Raw genomic sequence first — 16,156 nt, 5'->3', positions numbered from 1 at the left:
TATTTAAAAGTCAGCAGCTGCAGTATTTGTAGCTGCTGGCTTTTAAAAAAAAAAAAAAAAACGCGGAGTCCCGGTGGACTCCCGCTTTAATCACTAAGGCAACAATATAGAATGGGGGGAAAGTGGGTGGGTTTTTTTGTAACAATTTTTAACCATTTTGCACTTAAGTTTAAAGTGTTACAAAAGGCAAAATCACGTATGGCACATATGATGAAGTCTGCCATTAGCAATGAAAAAACAATCTTTGTCTTTCTGAGTACTGTTATTTTTCAATTGCCTTTTACAGACCAAGCTGTGCAGCAAAAGTGGCAGTTAAAGGCTCCTGCTGCCATCAATAAAATCCTGTCAGGAAGGAAGGGGGGTGCAAGGCCAAGCCATGCTGTGTGTGTCAATGGATACACATCGCCTGGCTCAGGAGCAAGCCCCCATGTCTGCCTCATAGCAAGCGGTTTGCTATAGAAGTAAACACAGAATAGGACAGTCCTGAAGCACTAGCAGGGGACCCCCATGGGTCAGATGCTGCATCTGTCCTCTGGCGCTTCTGCACTGAGAACCAAGCAATCAAACACCACCGATTGCTCAGTTCTGACAGCTCATCGAGCAGCGAACTGGTGACTGTTAGTCACAGCTCTCTGCTCTGCCCCCTCTTCACTCATAGGAGCGTTGGGCTGTGGAGGGGGGCGGCTCGCTGAGAGGCTGAGCCAGGTGTCAGTCCAGGCACCTGACGGGTCAAGGTTTGATTGTCGCAATGATGCTGTGCCTGGAACGACTTATGTAATGTCAGCAGAGAGTGGACTTCAGACCACTCTCTGCTGAATACAGATTTACAGGAGTGCAAAACGAACTCCTGTGATCCATAAGAGAAGCCCAGCCAAACGAACATTGACTATACTTCTCCTTTAATTTGTTAGTCACTTATGTAAATACCATCTACAGCTATTAGTCGATATAATACTACCCTCTCCAGACAGTGGTGCTGTCTAGGGAGCATCTCAGTTGCTTCCGCACACTAGAGCACTCAAAATCTGGTGCAGCTGTGCATGGCATCCAATCAGCTTCTAAATTCAGCTTGTTCAAGCTTTGGCAATAAAACCTTGAAGCTGATTGTTTTCTATGCAGAGCTGCACCAGATTTTTTGCATTCTCTAGCCTCAGTAAATCACCCCCAAAGTGTGTTACTGGCCAAATTATCAGATAAAAATAAAGTAAAAAATACTACAAAACTGGAAAACCAAGGCAGCACCACATCTAAAAATTGATATGCTGCAATATATTACATTTTTGTTTTTATGTTTAGATACACTTTAAAGCTTAACTCCAACTTTGTCTTTTTGTTCTACATTTGTAATATCATGTTACACATGCATTGTCTGTTTGCTTTCAAATAATTTTGTCCTTTCCTCCCTCCATAGCTAGTGGATGCTTTATGAAGTTAGTCCCATCCTTCTTCAGTCCCAGCCTCCATTGAGCACATGTACTGTATTCTACTGGAGCTAGACACACTATGATTCTTTTTGCTTACCCAATGTTCGTTTGTTATGATTTGCACAAGTTTTGGATTAAAGCTTTCTACGATCTGCAAATTGTCATTTTGATTTAGCCACTGTCTGCCAAGAATTTACTGAGACTATCTCATCACACTTGGATTAGTTATAGGGATCACACTATCTTTGCTTAGATTGCAGAAGAAAGGGAGTACTCTATAGAACAGTGATGGCGAACCATCGGCACCCCAGATGTTTTGGAACTAGATTTCCCATGATGCTCATGCACTCTGCAGTGTAGTTGAGCATCATGGGAAATGTAGTTTCAAAACATCTGGGGTGCCAATGTTCGCCATCACTGCTATAGAGCATGGATGGATCTCCTACTGCAGTTATTGTATTTTGATAGCTTGCCCCACCAACTGTTAAAATACCCAAACATTGGCTGCATCTGATTCTGTTGCTGTTTAGAAGGCAGTTTTTATCCTGGTTCCTTTGATTTTTCAATCAAAGGATGTCAAGCGGGAGGATGGCAACATAGTTTTCATATAAATACATTACACAAATTTAATCAGATGAAAATTTTCAGTACGTGGTCCCTTCCTAGCAAACAAGGTAAATGGTCTTGACTTTGCGTTGAGACTGCACTGGGCACAACAGCCTGGTACAGCCCAACACAAATGGTATGCGGGGGCTCTAAAGAGTTAAAAAAAAAAGACTGACATCATTTACCAGCATAGATGAATGAACCACTTTGGATGAGTCAGAACTCATGGCAGATTGGGCTGATTCACCAAGCAACCTTGTGAAGTGATCCATTTTTCTATTACTTGCTTATCTCTATTTATCAGCATGGAAACTCCATTCATATTCTTGAAGCACTCTTTCAGATGGACAACAGTGTCTACTGCCCTCTGGAAAGTGATCTATGTTGAAACTGTTTTGCAGAAGGTGGTAATGTAGTGGCTGCCAAGTGTTCAGGAGGTTATTATACCGACTACTGAATGTCTTTTTTTTATTTTTTTATTCAAAGGGGATTTGTATAAAAATACTGCACCACAACTGCATTTTGGTTTACGGCTGAGGTGCACTTTCATTGACCTTAATGGGTGCCACCTGCCAAATTCTACAAGCGGGATTAACATTGCTGCAACCACAACTTTACATCCCATAGTTGTTTATTACCCATCATATATACTGTATGTCTGATCCCTCTTTTTCCAAATTCTTTTTATTACACCTAAGTTCAATGTTATCAATTAGGGTCCTCATAATACTCTTTCTCTCTATTATTTTCTTTGTTATTAATAGCAACTCTGGATAATGCTATGATATTAATAGTTGGCGGTACCTGTAAACCGGGGATGGCAGTGGGCGGTGTCATTAGGTTCTGGCTAGTGTGTTGGTGAGAGGGGTGATGTGTAGCTTTCCAGTACACCTCCATATATTCTGCAAGGTGCTCACAGGCATCTTCCAATTGATTCTCATCCAGTATGACATCAAACATTTCCTGAAAACAGAATAATGAAGAATGTTACCAAGGTAATTTTTTTAAAGGGAATATGCATATCTTAAATTGTTCATGTTACTTTCACATTTTTACAAGACTACTCAACTCAACTGTATTTTTGTTTTTGCATTGAAGGTAGTCTTGGCCACTAGTGAAAGCTCTGTATTTAACTCAACCTGCCTCTCCCTCCCTGTGTATAATTTGAGATGATACAATTAGATCCTCCAAACTCATCTCTATCCAAACTTCCACATTGCATTGCGCTATTTTTTAGTCCAGTCAGCTGTAGGTTGGGTCATTCCCTGTTCTGTGATATACTTACACAAAAGAGAGGGATACTGGTGATCTCATTGCCATTATATGGACACATGCTCATATTTAGTGAATGTTATTTACAAAGTATAGACATGTATCCATATAAGGGCACTGGCGTCATCAGCATCTCTCCCCTTTGTTTGTGTGGCAGGGAATGACCCGGCCCAAAGTTAATTGGACATGAAAGTAGCACAAACTAGAAGCTTAGATAGAAATGAGTTTGGCGTGTGTCTGAGCTCATTTCTACTTACATCCTAACTTTAATATGAAAATATCTACTACCTATTACCCCTTCTGATTCCTCGTGGATGGGCCATTGAAGCCTATGACCAAACAGCTCCAGGCTTTACTAGCCATTGTTGAGCACTCTCCCCTGCAGCTGCTGCTAACACAGGGGTGAACATTTGACCAGACTGTGGGAGGGGACAGATTTAAGAGTAGATAGGGTTATCCCAGAATTCCACTTTAAATGGAGATTTCATGTCTCACTCTATTGCACTCTCTTTAGCTCAATTTTACTTTCCATCAGCTTCAGAGGAAAACTAGGAAGCTATTCATAAAGGGTCAGATAGCTGCGTGTGCCTCTTTTATGCTTAACTTCTATTTTTTTCCTGCCTATTTAATCCCAGTTTTAAAAGCATTATCAAAGATTTTGTTTATCAAGGACATTTTCAGCTTGTAAAACGTTCAGCTCTGAAGCTCCAAAACACCCAACAAGCAAAATCTCATTCATTTCAATGGCCCCCTGTTCACATATGAGCATTCTGTTGCCTAAAGCAAATGCCTGAAGCTCAAAAACATACATGAGCTTCTTTTTGGCAGATCACAAGCATTTTTAGCCTGATAGAAATGCCTGACTTCAGCAGAGAAACACTTGTAAAATGCTTGTAAAACGCTCAAATAGCAGCTCTCCACCCCTAAATTCCTCTCCCTCTCACTCCCTAAGTTAGTGTTTTCTATTGGCTAAACAAAAATGCCTGAAGCTGTAAAACGCTTGTAATACACTTCTAAAAAGCTTGTAAAAAGCTGCAGAAAAAATCTTAAAAAACGCCAGAAAAATGGCAATAAATTTATACGCTCAGGTGTGAATAGAGCCTAATGCCGCGTACACCCGATCGGACTTTCCAGCAGACTAGGTCTGGCAGAATCAGTCCATCATATGTGGGCTAATCCGATTGTTTTTCGTTATAAAAATCAGACGGATCTAGAAATAGAACATGTTTCAAATCTGTCCGATGGACTCAATTCCTATCGGGAAAACCGTTCGTCTGTTTGCTGGTCTGACGGACCAAATACGATGCAAGGGAAGCTATTGGCTACTGGCTATCGAACTTAATTTTTTAGTCCCATCTTACATCATCACGTTCAAAATGAACGGACTTAGTCCGTTTGCGTGTGGGCAAGTCCGTTCGTTCAGAAGGTCCGTTGGAACTCCGCCGAAAGCCCGTCGGGAAGACCGTCGGACCTATTCTGCCAGAAAGTCCGGTCATGTGTATGCGGCATAAGTGTTTCACCTTACTTACCCGCTGGCTTGTGTTCATCCATCCTGCCCATTGCTGTCTGTGCCTGTTCACATGCTCATTGCTGTTTGCTTTCACTGTGTATATGACAGCTTTGTAGACATGCTGTTTATTCATTGTTGACTGAATGATTGTAAAGACAGATACAGGACTTTTGTGCACAGCATTGAATATATTTGTGACCTGTGAGTCTCAAAGCCAAAATGTGCACATGATTCAGCAACATTGTATGAAATTGGCTTCACGTCAGTTTGGTTTTCATTTACATACAGACCTTCAGCTGTTGGCTCTAATCTCTGCTCATCCATAGCTGTTTGGATGGTTTATAGTTACTGCATCATTCAGGATTTTCCATGATGACATACTTTGTTGGAATATCATTCTATGTTAGTGTTTAACCGCGTGCTGTTGTGTTTCTCTGATTGTATATGGATCCATGTGTGACATTAAATTGTCACGCATTAAATTACACAGGAAATTTTAGGTCTGGGATCTATCCTGTTTTTAGTACTGTGTGCTTCAATAAACATTTTGTATTTTTTTTATTTATTTATCTCTTATTACCATTTCATGTTATTTTTGTTATAGTCTTTTCGGTTTGGGATAAAAACATTTGCACACGTGAACAGCATGTGATGATGGTTGCAACAGAATATTTTACTATTTTTTGTATTATTGTTATTCATTATACAGGATTTATATAGCGCCAACAGTTTGCACAGCATATAATGTTAAACCAGCCTACTCACTTATAAAATACACTAAAATAATTATGACCTTTCCAATTTAAATGTCAAGTTATTCGTAGTAATAAATAAAAGAGAAGGGAGACACAGCACCACAGTAAATATTTGGGAAATTGGACACAATAAAAACTAAGCAATATAAAATGTAAACAAATACAAATCTGTATAAAAATGAAAAACTCTTATTTTGATAAAGCACCAAAAGAAATTTGGAAAGAAATGAAGAGCAGCACTGGTCCAAACTCCGTCTGTGTCCAGCCACTAAGTAGTGAAATTCTAAATCAGTTAGCAATCAAATATCATCAGTGATAAACAATAAACTTGCCACTCCGCCCCGTTGCTTCATCATCAGTCCACCTGCCCTGCACCTACCCCATCTAGGTCGCGGGCAGTGCTTCTTCTTCGGCAGCTTCACCCTGTGTCTACTTGGCTTTGAGGCGGTTTCCCCTGCATCTCCTCCTCCTCGATGGCCAATAGCTACTCCTCTCAACCAATCGGTTTGATTGGCCAGGAGGAGAATCAGGAAGACAATAGCCCACAACCACCCCACCCCCACCCAACTGACTCCCATCCAACTGGGTTACCCCCACCCTTTTTTGAAGCAATTATAGCCTCAGTGCTTAAAAAAAAACCCCATTAGAATCCATTCACCTGGCACCCTGCATGTAGATTAGGGGCCAGGCGCATGGATAGGGGGCACGCCCCTGCACCCACTATGAACAGGTCGCCACTGAATATCATATGTGTCAAAACCAACAATATACAATGAATTATATGAATGTGATATTTTCCAATCCAATGTTATAGTTCCCCAATGCATATTTTGCACATTGGTGCACTATAACATTGGATTGTTTGTATATAATATCACATTCATATAATTCATTGTATATTGTTGGTTTTGAGACATATGATATTTGATTGCTATCTGATTTATAATTTTACTACTTGGGAGTATAATTTAGTGGCTGGACACAGAGTGAGTTTGGACCAGTGCTGCTCTCCATTTCTTTTCAAGTTATTCCTAGCAATGAAGAGCTGAAAGTTGGTATATGAACTATATTACCAAAGGTATTGATATGCCTGTCACGCACATGAACCTTAATGGCATTACAGTCTCAGTTAGTAGGGTTCAATATTGAGTTGGCTCACCCTTTGCAGCTATAACAGGTTCAACTCTTCTGGGAATGCTGTCCACAAGGTTTAGGAGTGAGTGACCATTCTTCCAGAAGCGCATTTGTGAGGTCTGGCACTGATGTGGAAGAGAAGGCCTGGCTCGCACTCTCTGCCCAATTCATCCCAAAGGTGTTCTATTGGGTTGAGCTCAGGACTTTGTGCCGGCCAGTCAAGTTCCTCCAACCCAAATTCGCTCATCCATGTCTTTATAGACCTTGTTTTGCGTACTGGTCCAAATCATTTGGTAGAGAGGGGTTATGGCGTGGGGTTGTTTTTCTGGCCACTTAGTTCCAGTAAAGGGAATTCCTAAGGCATCAGCATACCAAGACATTTTGGACAATTTCACGCTCCCAACTTTGTAGGAACAGTTTTGGGATGGCCCCTTCCTGTTTCAACATGACTGCCCACCAGTGCACAAGGTCCATAAAGACATGGATTAGCAAGTTTGGGGTAGAGGAACATGACTGGCCTGCAAAGAGTCCTGACCTCAACCTGGGATGAATGGGATAAACCAGAGTGGGAACTGCGAGCCAGACCTCCTCATCTACATCAGTACCTGACCTCACAAATGTGCTTCTGGAAGAATGGTCTAACATTCCCATAGACACATTCCTAAACCTTGTAGACAGCCTTCCCAGAAGAGTTGAAGCTGTTATAGCTGCAAAGAATGGGCCACCTCAATATTGAACCCAACGGACTAATACTGGGATGCCACTAAAGTTCATGTAAAGGCAGGCGTCCCAATACTTTTGGTAATATAGAGTATGTAACCAAAGTTATAACTTACTTTTACTTTTTGGAATGTCACATTCTCCTATGGAAAAGATTGAAAACGCATCTCTTTCCACCTCTAATAAACTTACTTTCTTGATCACCTCATCTCCCACAGTTATTACCTTTTGCGTCACTTGATCCTTCCTTTTAGATTGTAAGCACTAATGAGAAGGGCCCCCCTGTATTGAGTTTTTTTGTAACTGTATTGTCTCCCTCAATTTTGTAAAGTGTTGCGCAAACTGCCGGTGCTATATAAATGTTGTATAATAATAAAAATGATTCCATGCTTACTAGCTATACAGCACAACAGTGGTCACATTAATAAATGACATGAAGACATCTGCTTTCTTACCGGAGGACACTGCATCAATTTCTCAGCCGCCAACATCTGGACATTGAGGTGTTTGATCTGTGATTTCCCCCTGGATTTTATTAGTCGCTGCAGCACCTGGAAGAAATGCCCACACATCTCCCCTGAAAAATGTATACATTTCTTTGTCTGAAAGTAAGCCGCTGTATAGTATAAATTCTGTTGTGTTTACTATACTTTTAAGTAATAATATATCTTTACCTTTTTTAGGTTAAAAAAAAAAACTAGAGAAGGAGGATAGTAATGGCCGTTTCCGTATTTCTTAACCAGTTAACAACCGGCCCATAGCCGAATGACGGCTACAGGGCGGTTGCTTAACTCTGGGAGGGCGTACTATGATGTCCTCCCAGAATTCCGCTCTTGCATGCCCCCCGGGGCGTGCACTCGAAAGCATCCGTGACCACTGGGTCCACAGGACCCGGCGCATCACGGATCACGGTAAACGGTCGCTCATTGCGGCCGTTTACCACGTAATCGCTCTGTCAAATGATGGAGCAATCACTTGTAAACATGTCATGACACCGGTTCCTCCCTCCCCTCTCTGTACCGATCGGTGCAGTGGAGGGGAGAGATCGGTAGCAGCAGCGTTGTGACCTGGATCTGTAGTGCCCACAGCGCTGTTCACTGACAATTAACCCTGCCAATACCCTGCAATACCCAGCAATGCCCTGCCAATACTCTGCAATACCCAGCAATACTCTGCAATACTGTGCAATACCCAGCAATACTCTGCAACACCCAGCAATACTCTGCAACACCCTGCAATACCCAGCAATATTCTGCAATACACAGCAATACTCTACAATACCCAGCAATACTCTGCAATACCCTGCCAATATATTGCAATATATTGCAATACCCTGCCAATACTCTGCAATACCCTGCCAATACTCTGCAATACCCAGCCAATACTCAGCAATACCCTGCAATACTCAGCAATACCCTGCAATACTCTGCCATAAACTGCCATACCTAGCAATTCCCAGCAATACTCGGTGATAACCTGCAATACCCAGCCATACTCAGTGATACCCTGCGATACCCAGCCATACTCTGCGATACCCAGCCATACTCTGCGATACCCAGCCATACTCTGCAATACCCAGCCATACTCTGCAATACCCAGCCATACTCTGCAATACCCAGCCATACTCTGCAATACCCAGCCATACTCGGCCATGCTCAGCCATACTCGGTGATACCCTGCAATACCCAGCCATACTCAGTGATACCCAGCAATACTCTGTGATACCCGACCATGCTCGGCCATGCTCAGCCATACCCAGCCATGCTCAGCCATGCTGGGCTGTACTCGGCCTCTGTATGTGGCCAGGCTGTGGAAGTCTCACACATGTGATGTTGCCATACTCAGAAGGAGTAGGAGAATCTATTTTGGGGTGTCATTTTTGGTATGTAAATGCTATGTGTTAGAAATATTGTATAAATGAACAACTTTGGGTTAAAAAAAAAAGCATTTTAACCACTTCCAGGCCGCCGGCCGTCATATGACGTCCTTGAATTTGTGCGGGGATATCTGAATGATGCCTGTAGCTATTGGCATCATTCAGATATCAGCTTTTTCAGCCGGCGATTCCCTACACCATAAGAATGATCATAGCGGCTGTTCCACAGCTTGATTGCTCTTACGGAAGGCGAGAGGGGACACCCCCCCGCCGCCCTCCGGTGCTTCTACTGACTCATCGCTACGATCGAAGCCAGAATCATTTTTTTATTTTTTTTATAATAGGGCTTCACAGTCTAGAGGTGAGATGTGGGATCTTATTCACCCTATATCTCAATGTAAAGAGGACCTGTCATGCCATACTCCTATTACAAGGGATGTTTACATTCCTTGTAATAGGAATAAAAGTGATCAAAAAATGTATTTTTGGGGAAAAAAGTATCAAACTAAAATGAATAAAGTAAAATGAACAATAAAAAAATAAAAAATAAAATTTAAATCGCCCCTGTCCCCGTGTGCATACATAAGTCCCGCCCACATATGAAAACGGTATTAAAAGCCCACACGTGAGGTATTGCTGCGAACGTTAGAGCGAGAGCAATAATATTGGCCCTAGAGCTCCTCTGTAAACTTAAAACATGTATCCAGTAAAATTTTTTAAAGCGTCGCCTATGGGGATTTTTAAGTAGCAAAGTTTGGCGCCATTCCATGAGTGTGTGCAATTTTGAAGGGTGACATGTTAGGTATCTATTTACTCGGCATAACTTTATCTTTCACATTATGCAAAAACATTTGGCTGTCTTTACTGTTTTGTTTTTTTAAAGCACAAAACTGTTTTTAAAAAAAAAACGTTGCAATGACCGCCATTGTATTTTCTAGGGTCTTTGATAAAAAAAATATATATATAATGTTTTGGGGTTCTATGTAATTTTCTAGAAAATAAATTATGATTTTTACATGTAGGAGAGAAATGTCAGAATTGGCCTGGGTGCTCAAGAATGACTGATGGTGCTCCCTGCATGTTGGGCCTCTGTATGTGGCCACACTGTGTAAAAGTCTGACACATGTGGTATCAACATACTCGGGAGTAATAGCAGAATGTGTTTTGGGGTGTAATTTGTGGTATGCATATGCTGTGTGTGAGAAATAGCCTGATAATATGAACATTTTTTTTTTGAAAAGGAAAAAAAATCTTGATTTTGCAAAGAATTGTGGAAAAAAAATGACAACTTCAAAAAATGCACCATGCTTCTTACTAAATACCTTGGAATGTCTTCTTTTCAAAAAGGGGTCATTTGGGGGGTATTTGTACTTTTCTGGCATGTTAGGGTCTCAAGAAATTATATAGGCAGTCAGTACTTCAAGTGTGATCGATTTTCAGATATTGGCACCATAGCTTGTGGACTATATAACTTTCACACAGACCAAATAATATCCACCAATTTGTACTTATTTTTACCAAAGATATGTAGTAGTATACATTTTGGGAGAAATTTATGAAGAAAAATTACTAATTTGCTAAAGTTTATAACAGAAACGAATAAAAATGTATGTTTTTTACAGAATTTACGGTCTTTTTTCTTTTATAGCACAAAAAATAAAAAACCCAGCAGTGATTAAATAACACCAAAAGAAAGCTCTATTTGTGTGAAAAAAAGGAAAAAAAATTCATATAGGTACAGTGTTGCATGACTGAGTAATTGTCATTCAAACTGTAAGAGCACCAACAGCTGAAAATTGGTCTGGTTATTAAGGGGGTTTAAGTGCCCAGTGGTCAAGTGGTTAAAGTGTCCTTTTACATTAAAGTGGATGTAAACCCAATGTCATCCTTTCTAAACTACTGCCATAGGGGTTATCTATATAAGGATATACATGCCTCCTGCATGTATCCCTACCTGTCAAATGTCTCCCCTCTGTCTGTTATGAGAACCGAAAAAACTGCAGATTCTGTGGGTGGGTCTGTTGTCTGGAGCTCGGTAGGTGGATTGTGATGTCAGTAGACTCCCCGCCCACCTCTACACTCCCCTTGTCAATATGCATTTTTTCCTGTGTATTTCTTACACTGAACTTCTGCTATGATCTCTAACATCCAGTGAAAAGACAGGAAAGTAACCACATGACTTCAGCATGCTCAATTATGCTGAGGTGGGGAACATCCAATCCTTGCAGTGCAGCAGAAGAAAGCAATGGGAGGGAATTAAAAAAGAATGCATGTCTCTAAGGCTAATGCACAAGATATGTAAATCACCTGTCACTCATAGCAAGGGAAAGGATTTGACAAAGTTTTTCTCTGTTTGTCAAGATTTATCTCACTGAACAATAAAAGAGGACTGCATAGAGTTGGATTAACTCTTTGTGGCAGGACTGGACTCAAATGATAGGAAATCTTATACTCTACATTATGACATCAATTTTTTTTAAAAAAATTTGGGTTTATATCCACTTTAATACGTTTTTAAGTCTCTTTGAAAGTCACTACCTGACCCGATTATACTCATTCTCACTGTGTGCTGTTGCACCATTAAATACCCAATGTTTCGAAAGGGCGTGGGGGCAGGTGAGTATAAGTAGGTCAAGAGTGTGCATGTATTAACCAGTTCGGCTCTAGAGTCCTTTTGTTTTATATGCCACATACATGTACAGATCTTAATTTTTGGCAATAAAATTACCGGTACTTAAACCCCCAGAACATGATATATTTTCTGAAAGCAGTAGAATAAAAATGTGATAGTTGCAAATTTTATTCTCACATGATATTTGTGGAACTGTTTGTTAACCACTTGAGATCCGCGCTATAGCCGAATGACGGCTACAGCGCGGACCTCCTTTGCCGGGACGACGTCTATTGATGTTGTCCCTTGCACGAGCGGCCTGCGCTATGTGATCAGGCGAGTCTATGAGACTCGCCTGATCACTGATCCGAGCAAGGGGTCGATCCCGACCCCTTATCACGTGATCAGCTGTCAGCCAATGACAGCTGATCATGTGATGCAACGGAGCCGGTAATCGGCTATTATATCGGCTATTATATAAAAGAGCCGATCACCGGCGGCCGTGATCGGGACATCAGTCCCGATCACGGCCAGCCCTGCCAGTGCCCATCTGCCCCCTGCCAGTGCCCACCTGCCCCCTGCCAGTGCCACCTTAATAAAACATAAGTGCCCCCCGTCAGTGCCCACAGTGCCACCCAGCAGTGCCCACAGTGCCACCCAGCAGTGCCACCCACAGTGCCACCCACAGTGCCCACAATCTGCCTCAACAACGGTGCTGCACCCCAGTGCCACATATCCGTGCCCATCAGTGTCAACAGTGTCATCTACCAGTGCCCATCAGTACCCAGCAGTGCCGCCCATCAGTGCCCAGCAGTGCCACCTATCAGAGCCACCTATCAGTGCCACCTATCAGTGCCCATCAATCCCATCTATCAGTGGTACCTATCAGTGCCCCTTAGTGCCACCCATCCGTGCCCATCTTTGCCCATCAGTGCCGCCTTATCTGTGCCCATCAGTACTGCCTTATCTGTGCCTATCGGTGCCACCTTATCTGTGCCTATTAGTGCCGCCTTAACTATGCCTATCAGTGCCCACCAGTGCAGCCTATCAGTGCCCACCAATGCAGCCTATCAGTGCCCACCAGTGCAGCCTATGAGTGCCGCCTCATCAGCGCACTTCAATGAAGGAGAAAAATGACCTGTTTGCAAAATTTTATAACAAACTATTAAACATGATTTTCTTTTTTTTTTTTTTGCATCTTTTTTTGTTTGTTTAGCAAAAAATAAAACTCCCAGCTGTAATTAAATAACACCAAAAGAAAGCTCTATTTGTGGGAAAAAAATGATAAAAATTTCATTTGGGTACAGTGTTGTATGCCCGCGCAATTGTCATTCAAAGTGCATCAGCGCTGAAAGCTGAAAATTGGTCTGGGACTGAGGGGGGTTTAAGTGCCCAGTAAGCAAGTGGTTAAACACAAATTTTCCGGAAAAAAATAAATACAATTTTTTTTAGTGCAAAACCACACCATATAATACCCATTTTTGGTTACAATATAAAAGATGTGGTTGCATCGAGTAAATAGATACCAAACATTCCATGTCTTAAAATTGTGTGTGCCCACGATATCACCAAAAACTATGGTACCCAACAACCACTATAGGTAATGCTTTAAAGTGGTTGTAAACCCACAAAAAAAAAAAACCTGCAGGACAAAGGCATAGTGAGCTAGTATGCATAGCATACTAGCCCATTATGAAATACTCACCTTAGATCGAAGTCCCTGCAGCGGTTCGGGCACACTGCTCTGCCCGGCGACATGTCTCATTTTAAAGAATTATATGCAAGTTATTGCCATAAAAAATGCCCCAGGGGACATGTATCAATGCAAAAAAAGTTTTTAAAATGGATGTTTTATTCAGTGATTTTAAGAATGCTTAAAGTGAAACAATAAAAATGTAATATTCCTTTAAATATTGTGCCTGGGGCGGTCCCCTTAGTCTGCCTGTAAAATAGCGCATTTCCCCTATATTTTTAACAGTACCACAGCAAAATGACATTTCTAAAGGAAAAAATGTAATTCAAAATTGCTCACAGCTGTAATGTATTGCCAGATCTCGGAAATATACATAAAAAAGTCATTAAAAAAAAACAGCGGTCCTTCAGGTCTGGTGTGGATATTAAGGGGAACTCCACGCCAAATTTGTTTATAAAAAAGGTATTGGCGGCAATCAGCGATTTTTAGCAGGACGGCAACATTGCGGCAGACAAATTGTACGCTAAGTGACACTTTTTGGGGACCAGGGACACCAATACAGTGATCAGTGCTAAAAAAACATGCACTGTCACAGTATAAATGACACTGGCAAAGAAGGGGTTAACATCAGGGGCATTCAAAGGGTTAAGTGTGTGCTTGGGAAGTGCTTTCTAACTGTGTGGGGGACAAATACACTGGAGGAAAAGAGAGATTTTGTTTCAGCTTATCTGAATTACAAGATCTCTCTTTGCTCCCTGACAGATCAGCGGTTTGCCTTGTTTACACAGCCACACCATTGCTCCGTTTCTCCACAGAACAATTGGCGGGTTGCGATGGCCATCGTGTCCATCGGACGTGCTGATTGGCTCCTGCTGTGTCCAATCACAGTGGGAGCAGCACTCCGGCGGCACACAATCACGTACAGGTACATGATTTTGCGCAGCCTGGCCACCCTGCCACAATATATATGCGGTGGACGGTCTGGAAGCTGTTAAAGGCAAAAAGACTGGTTAGACTGGCATAGGTTGGACTTAATGGACTTATGTCTTTTTTTAACCTCACCTACTATGTAACTATGTAACTATGACTGTACACTTTGCAAAGCAGTTGCTCCAGAGCTTAGAAAACAAGCAAAAAACTCTGCTGACTTCCATCATCCAATCAGGTGCAATCAAAAATGCTGTGTAATTTATTTTCCTTGCACATGATTGGGTACTCTTGCAAAGTGAAGCCTTACCTAATTCACTAAGCTCTGGAGCAACTGCACTTGCAGAGGGCAACTGCACTTTGCAAAGTGCACAGTCTATTTGCCTTTAGTAAATCAAGCCCTATACAGTCTCTTTAGGTCTTTAGGATTATATAGAAAATTATAAAACACCTTGACCTATCTATCCAGTACAAATGTGGCACCCAATGGCAACTACAATGATTTTGTTTGGAGGGCATCATTGCTAAGGAAGCCACTTCAGCTACCCCTCTGCTTACCTTTGGAGAAGAAACTTTGACAAAGACGATGATGGGTGCCAAGGATGTTTTGGACAGTTGAGTAGGATGATTGATTGTATCCGCATCTAGAATAACTAGCTGGAGAGTCTTGGCAAGTTCAAATATCCTCTCAATTTCACTTTGTACCTCCGCTGTGTAAGAGAAAGTTTCCATTATGGAACACATCTACTGTAATATTATGGTTTAGTAAAATGTATACTCCATCTAAAAGGTGTGACTGAAGCTTTGATCATATTGACATTTGCACTACTAAAGTGGAAATGTAACTAATCCTATCCACTGCACATGTCCTGAAGTTAAATGCCAGGCAAGTAAAGGTAAAAAAAGGCATTGGGTTCAGCTTTCCGATCAAATCCAGCATTTTTAGCAAAGGAAAGCACATCTTCATTTTAGTTTGTAATGCTGCCTGTGACAGAGACAGATCTATCGAGCCGCTGAGATCCTGAGACGGGCACTCCCTGCCCCCCCCCCCCCCCCCACAGTTCAGCGCTCCGTTGAGCGTGGAGGAGAGATACTGACTGACAGGCAGCAGGTCTTTGCTTGGGAAGCTGAGAGAACAGAGCCATCAGCGGTGTTCGATGGCTCAGTTCTCAGTGCAGAGATGCCAGGGGACAGATGCAGCATCGGACCTAGGTAGGTATGATGGGTTAAAAAACAAAATAATAAGAATCGGACTACTGTTGGGTGACTGTGGAGAATAATAACTAGAAACAGAAAAGCTGTACTAATCGCTACTGTTCCCCTTGTTATAAATGTCCAGTGTTCCAGCACACCTCCCCAACTGAAATAAACTTATATGTTCAGCCAAACATGTATGTTCATGGGGTACTCCGCAGACACAGGCACATGAAATCAAAACAACCAAGCTAAAGTAATCTTAATAGACATGGCTTCATTAAGCTGGTATCTGATTGGTTGCTACAAGATACTGAATTCAGCACAGCAACACTGCTCTTTGCATCCCGTTAATAAATATTCCTAACTTTTGCTGAATAATGTAAACTGAGATATTTGAACAGTTCAGAAAACCATGCTCTCAGTTTGCGTTC

At 41.8% G+C, this 16,156-nt stretch overlaps 1 protein-coding gene across 4 annotated transcripts in view; it reads right to left on the bottom strand.

Annotated features, from left to right (window-relative positions):
- The window catches only part of CACNB3 (calcium voltage-gated channel auxiliary subunit beta 3), a 345,917-nt gene that overhangs the window by 12,680 nt on the left and 317,081 nt on the right, over positions 1–16,156 (bottom strand). For all 4 annotated transcript variants that reach the window (XM_077483317.1, XM_077483318.1, XM_077483316.1 and 1 more), the window contains 3 exons: positions 15,087–15,238; positions 7,877–7,972; positions 2,835–2,993 (listed from right to left, as the gene is read on the bottom strand). In XM_077483317.1, coding sequence (XP_077339443.1) covers positions 2,835–2,993; positions 7,877–7,972; positions 15,087–15,238 — 407 coding nt within the window. The remainder of the gene's footprint in view (positions 1–2,834; positions 2,994–7,876; positions 7,973–15,086; positions 15,239–16,156) is intronic.

The sequence above is a fragment of the Lithobates pipiens genome, unplaced genomic scaffold (genome assembly GCF_037356315.1).
Source record: "Lithobates pipiens isolate NorthernLeopardFrog02 unplaced genomic scaffold, aLitPip1_a1.2 Scaffold_16, whole genome shotgun sequence".
NCBI lineage: Eukaryota > Metazoa > Chordata > Amphibia > Anura > Ranidae > Lithobates > Lithobates pipiens.
The sequence above is the reverse complement of the archived record's forward strand: the minus strand, read 5'-3'. Positions and strand labels throughout refer to the sequence as shown.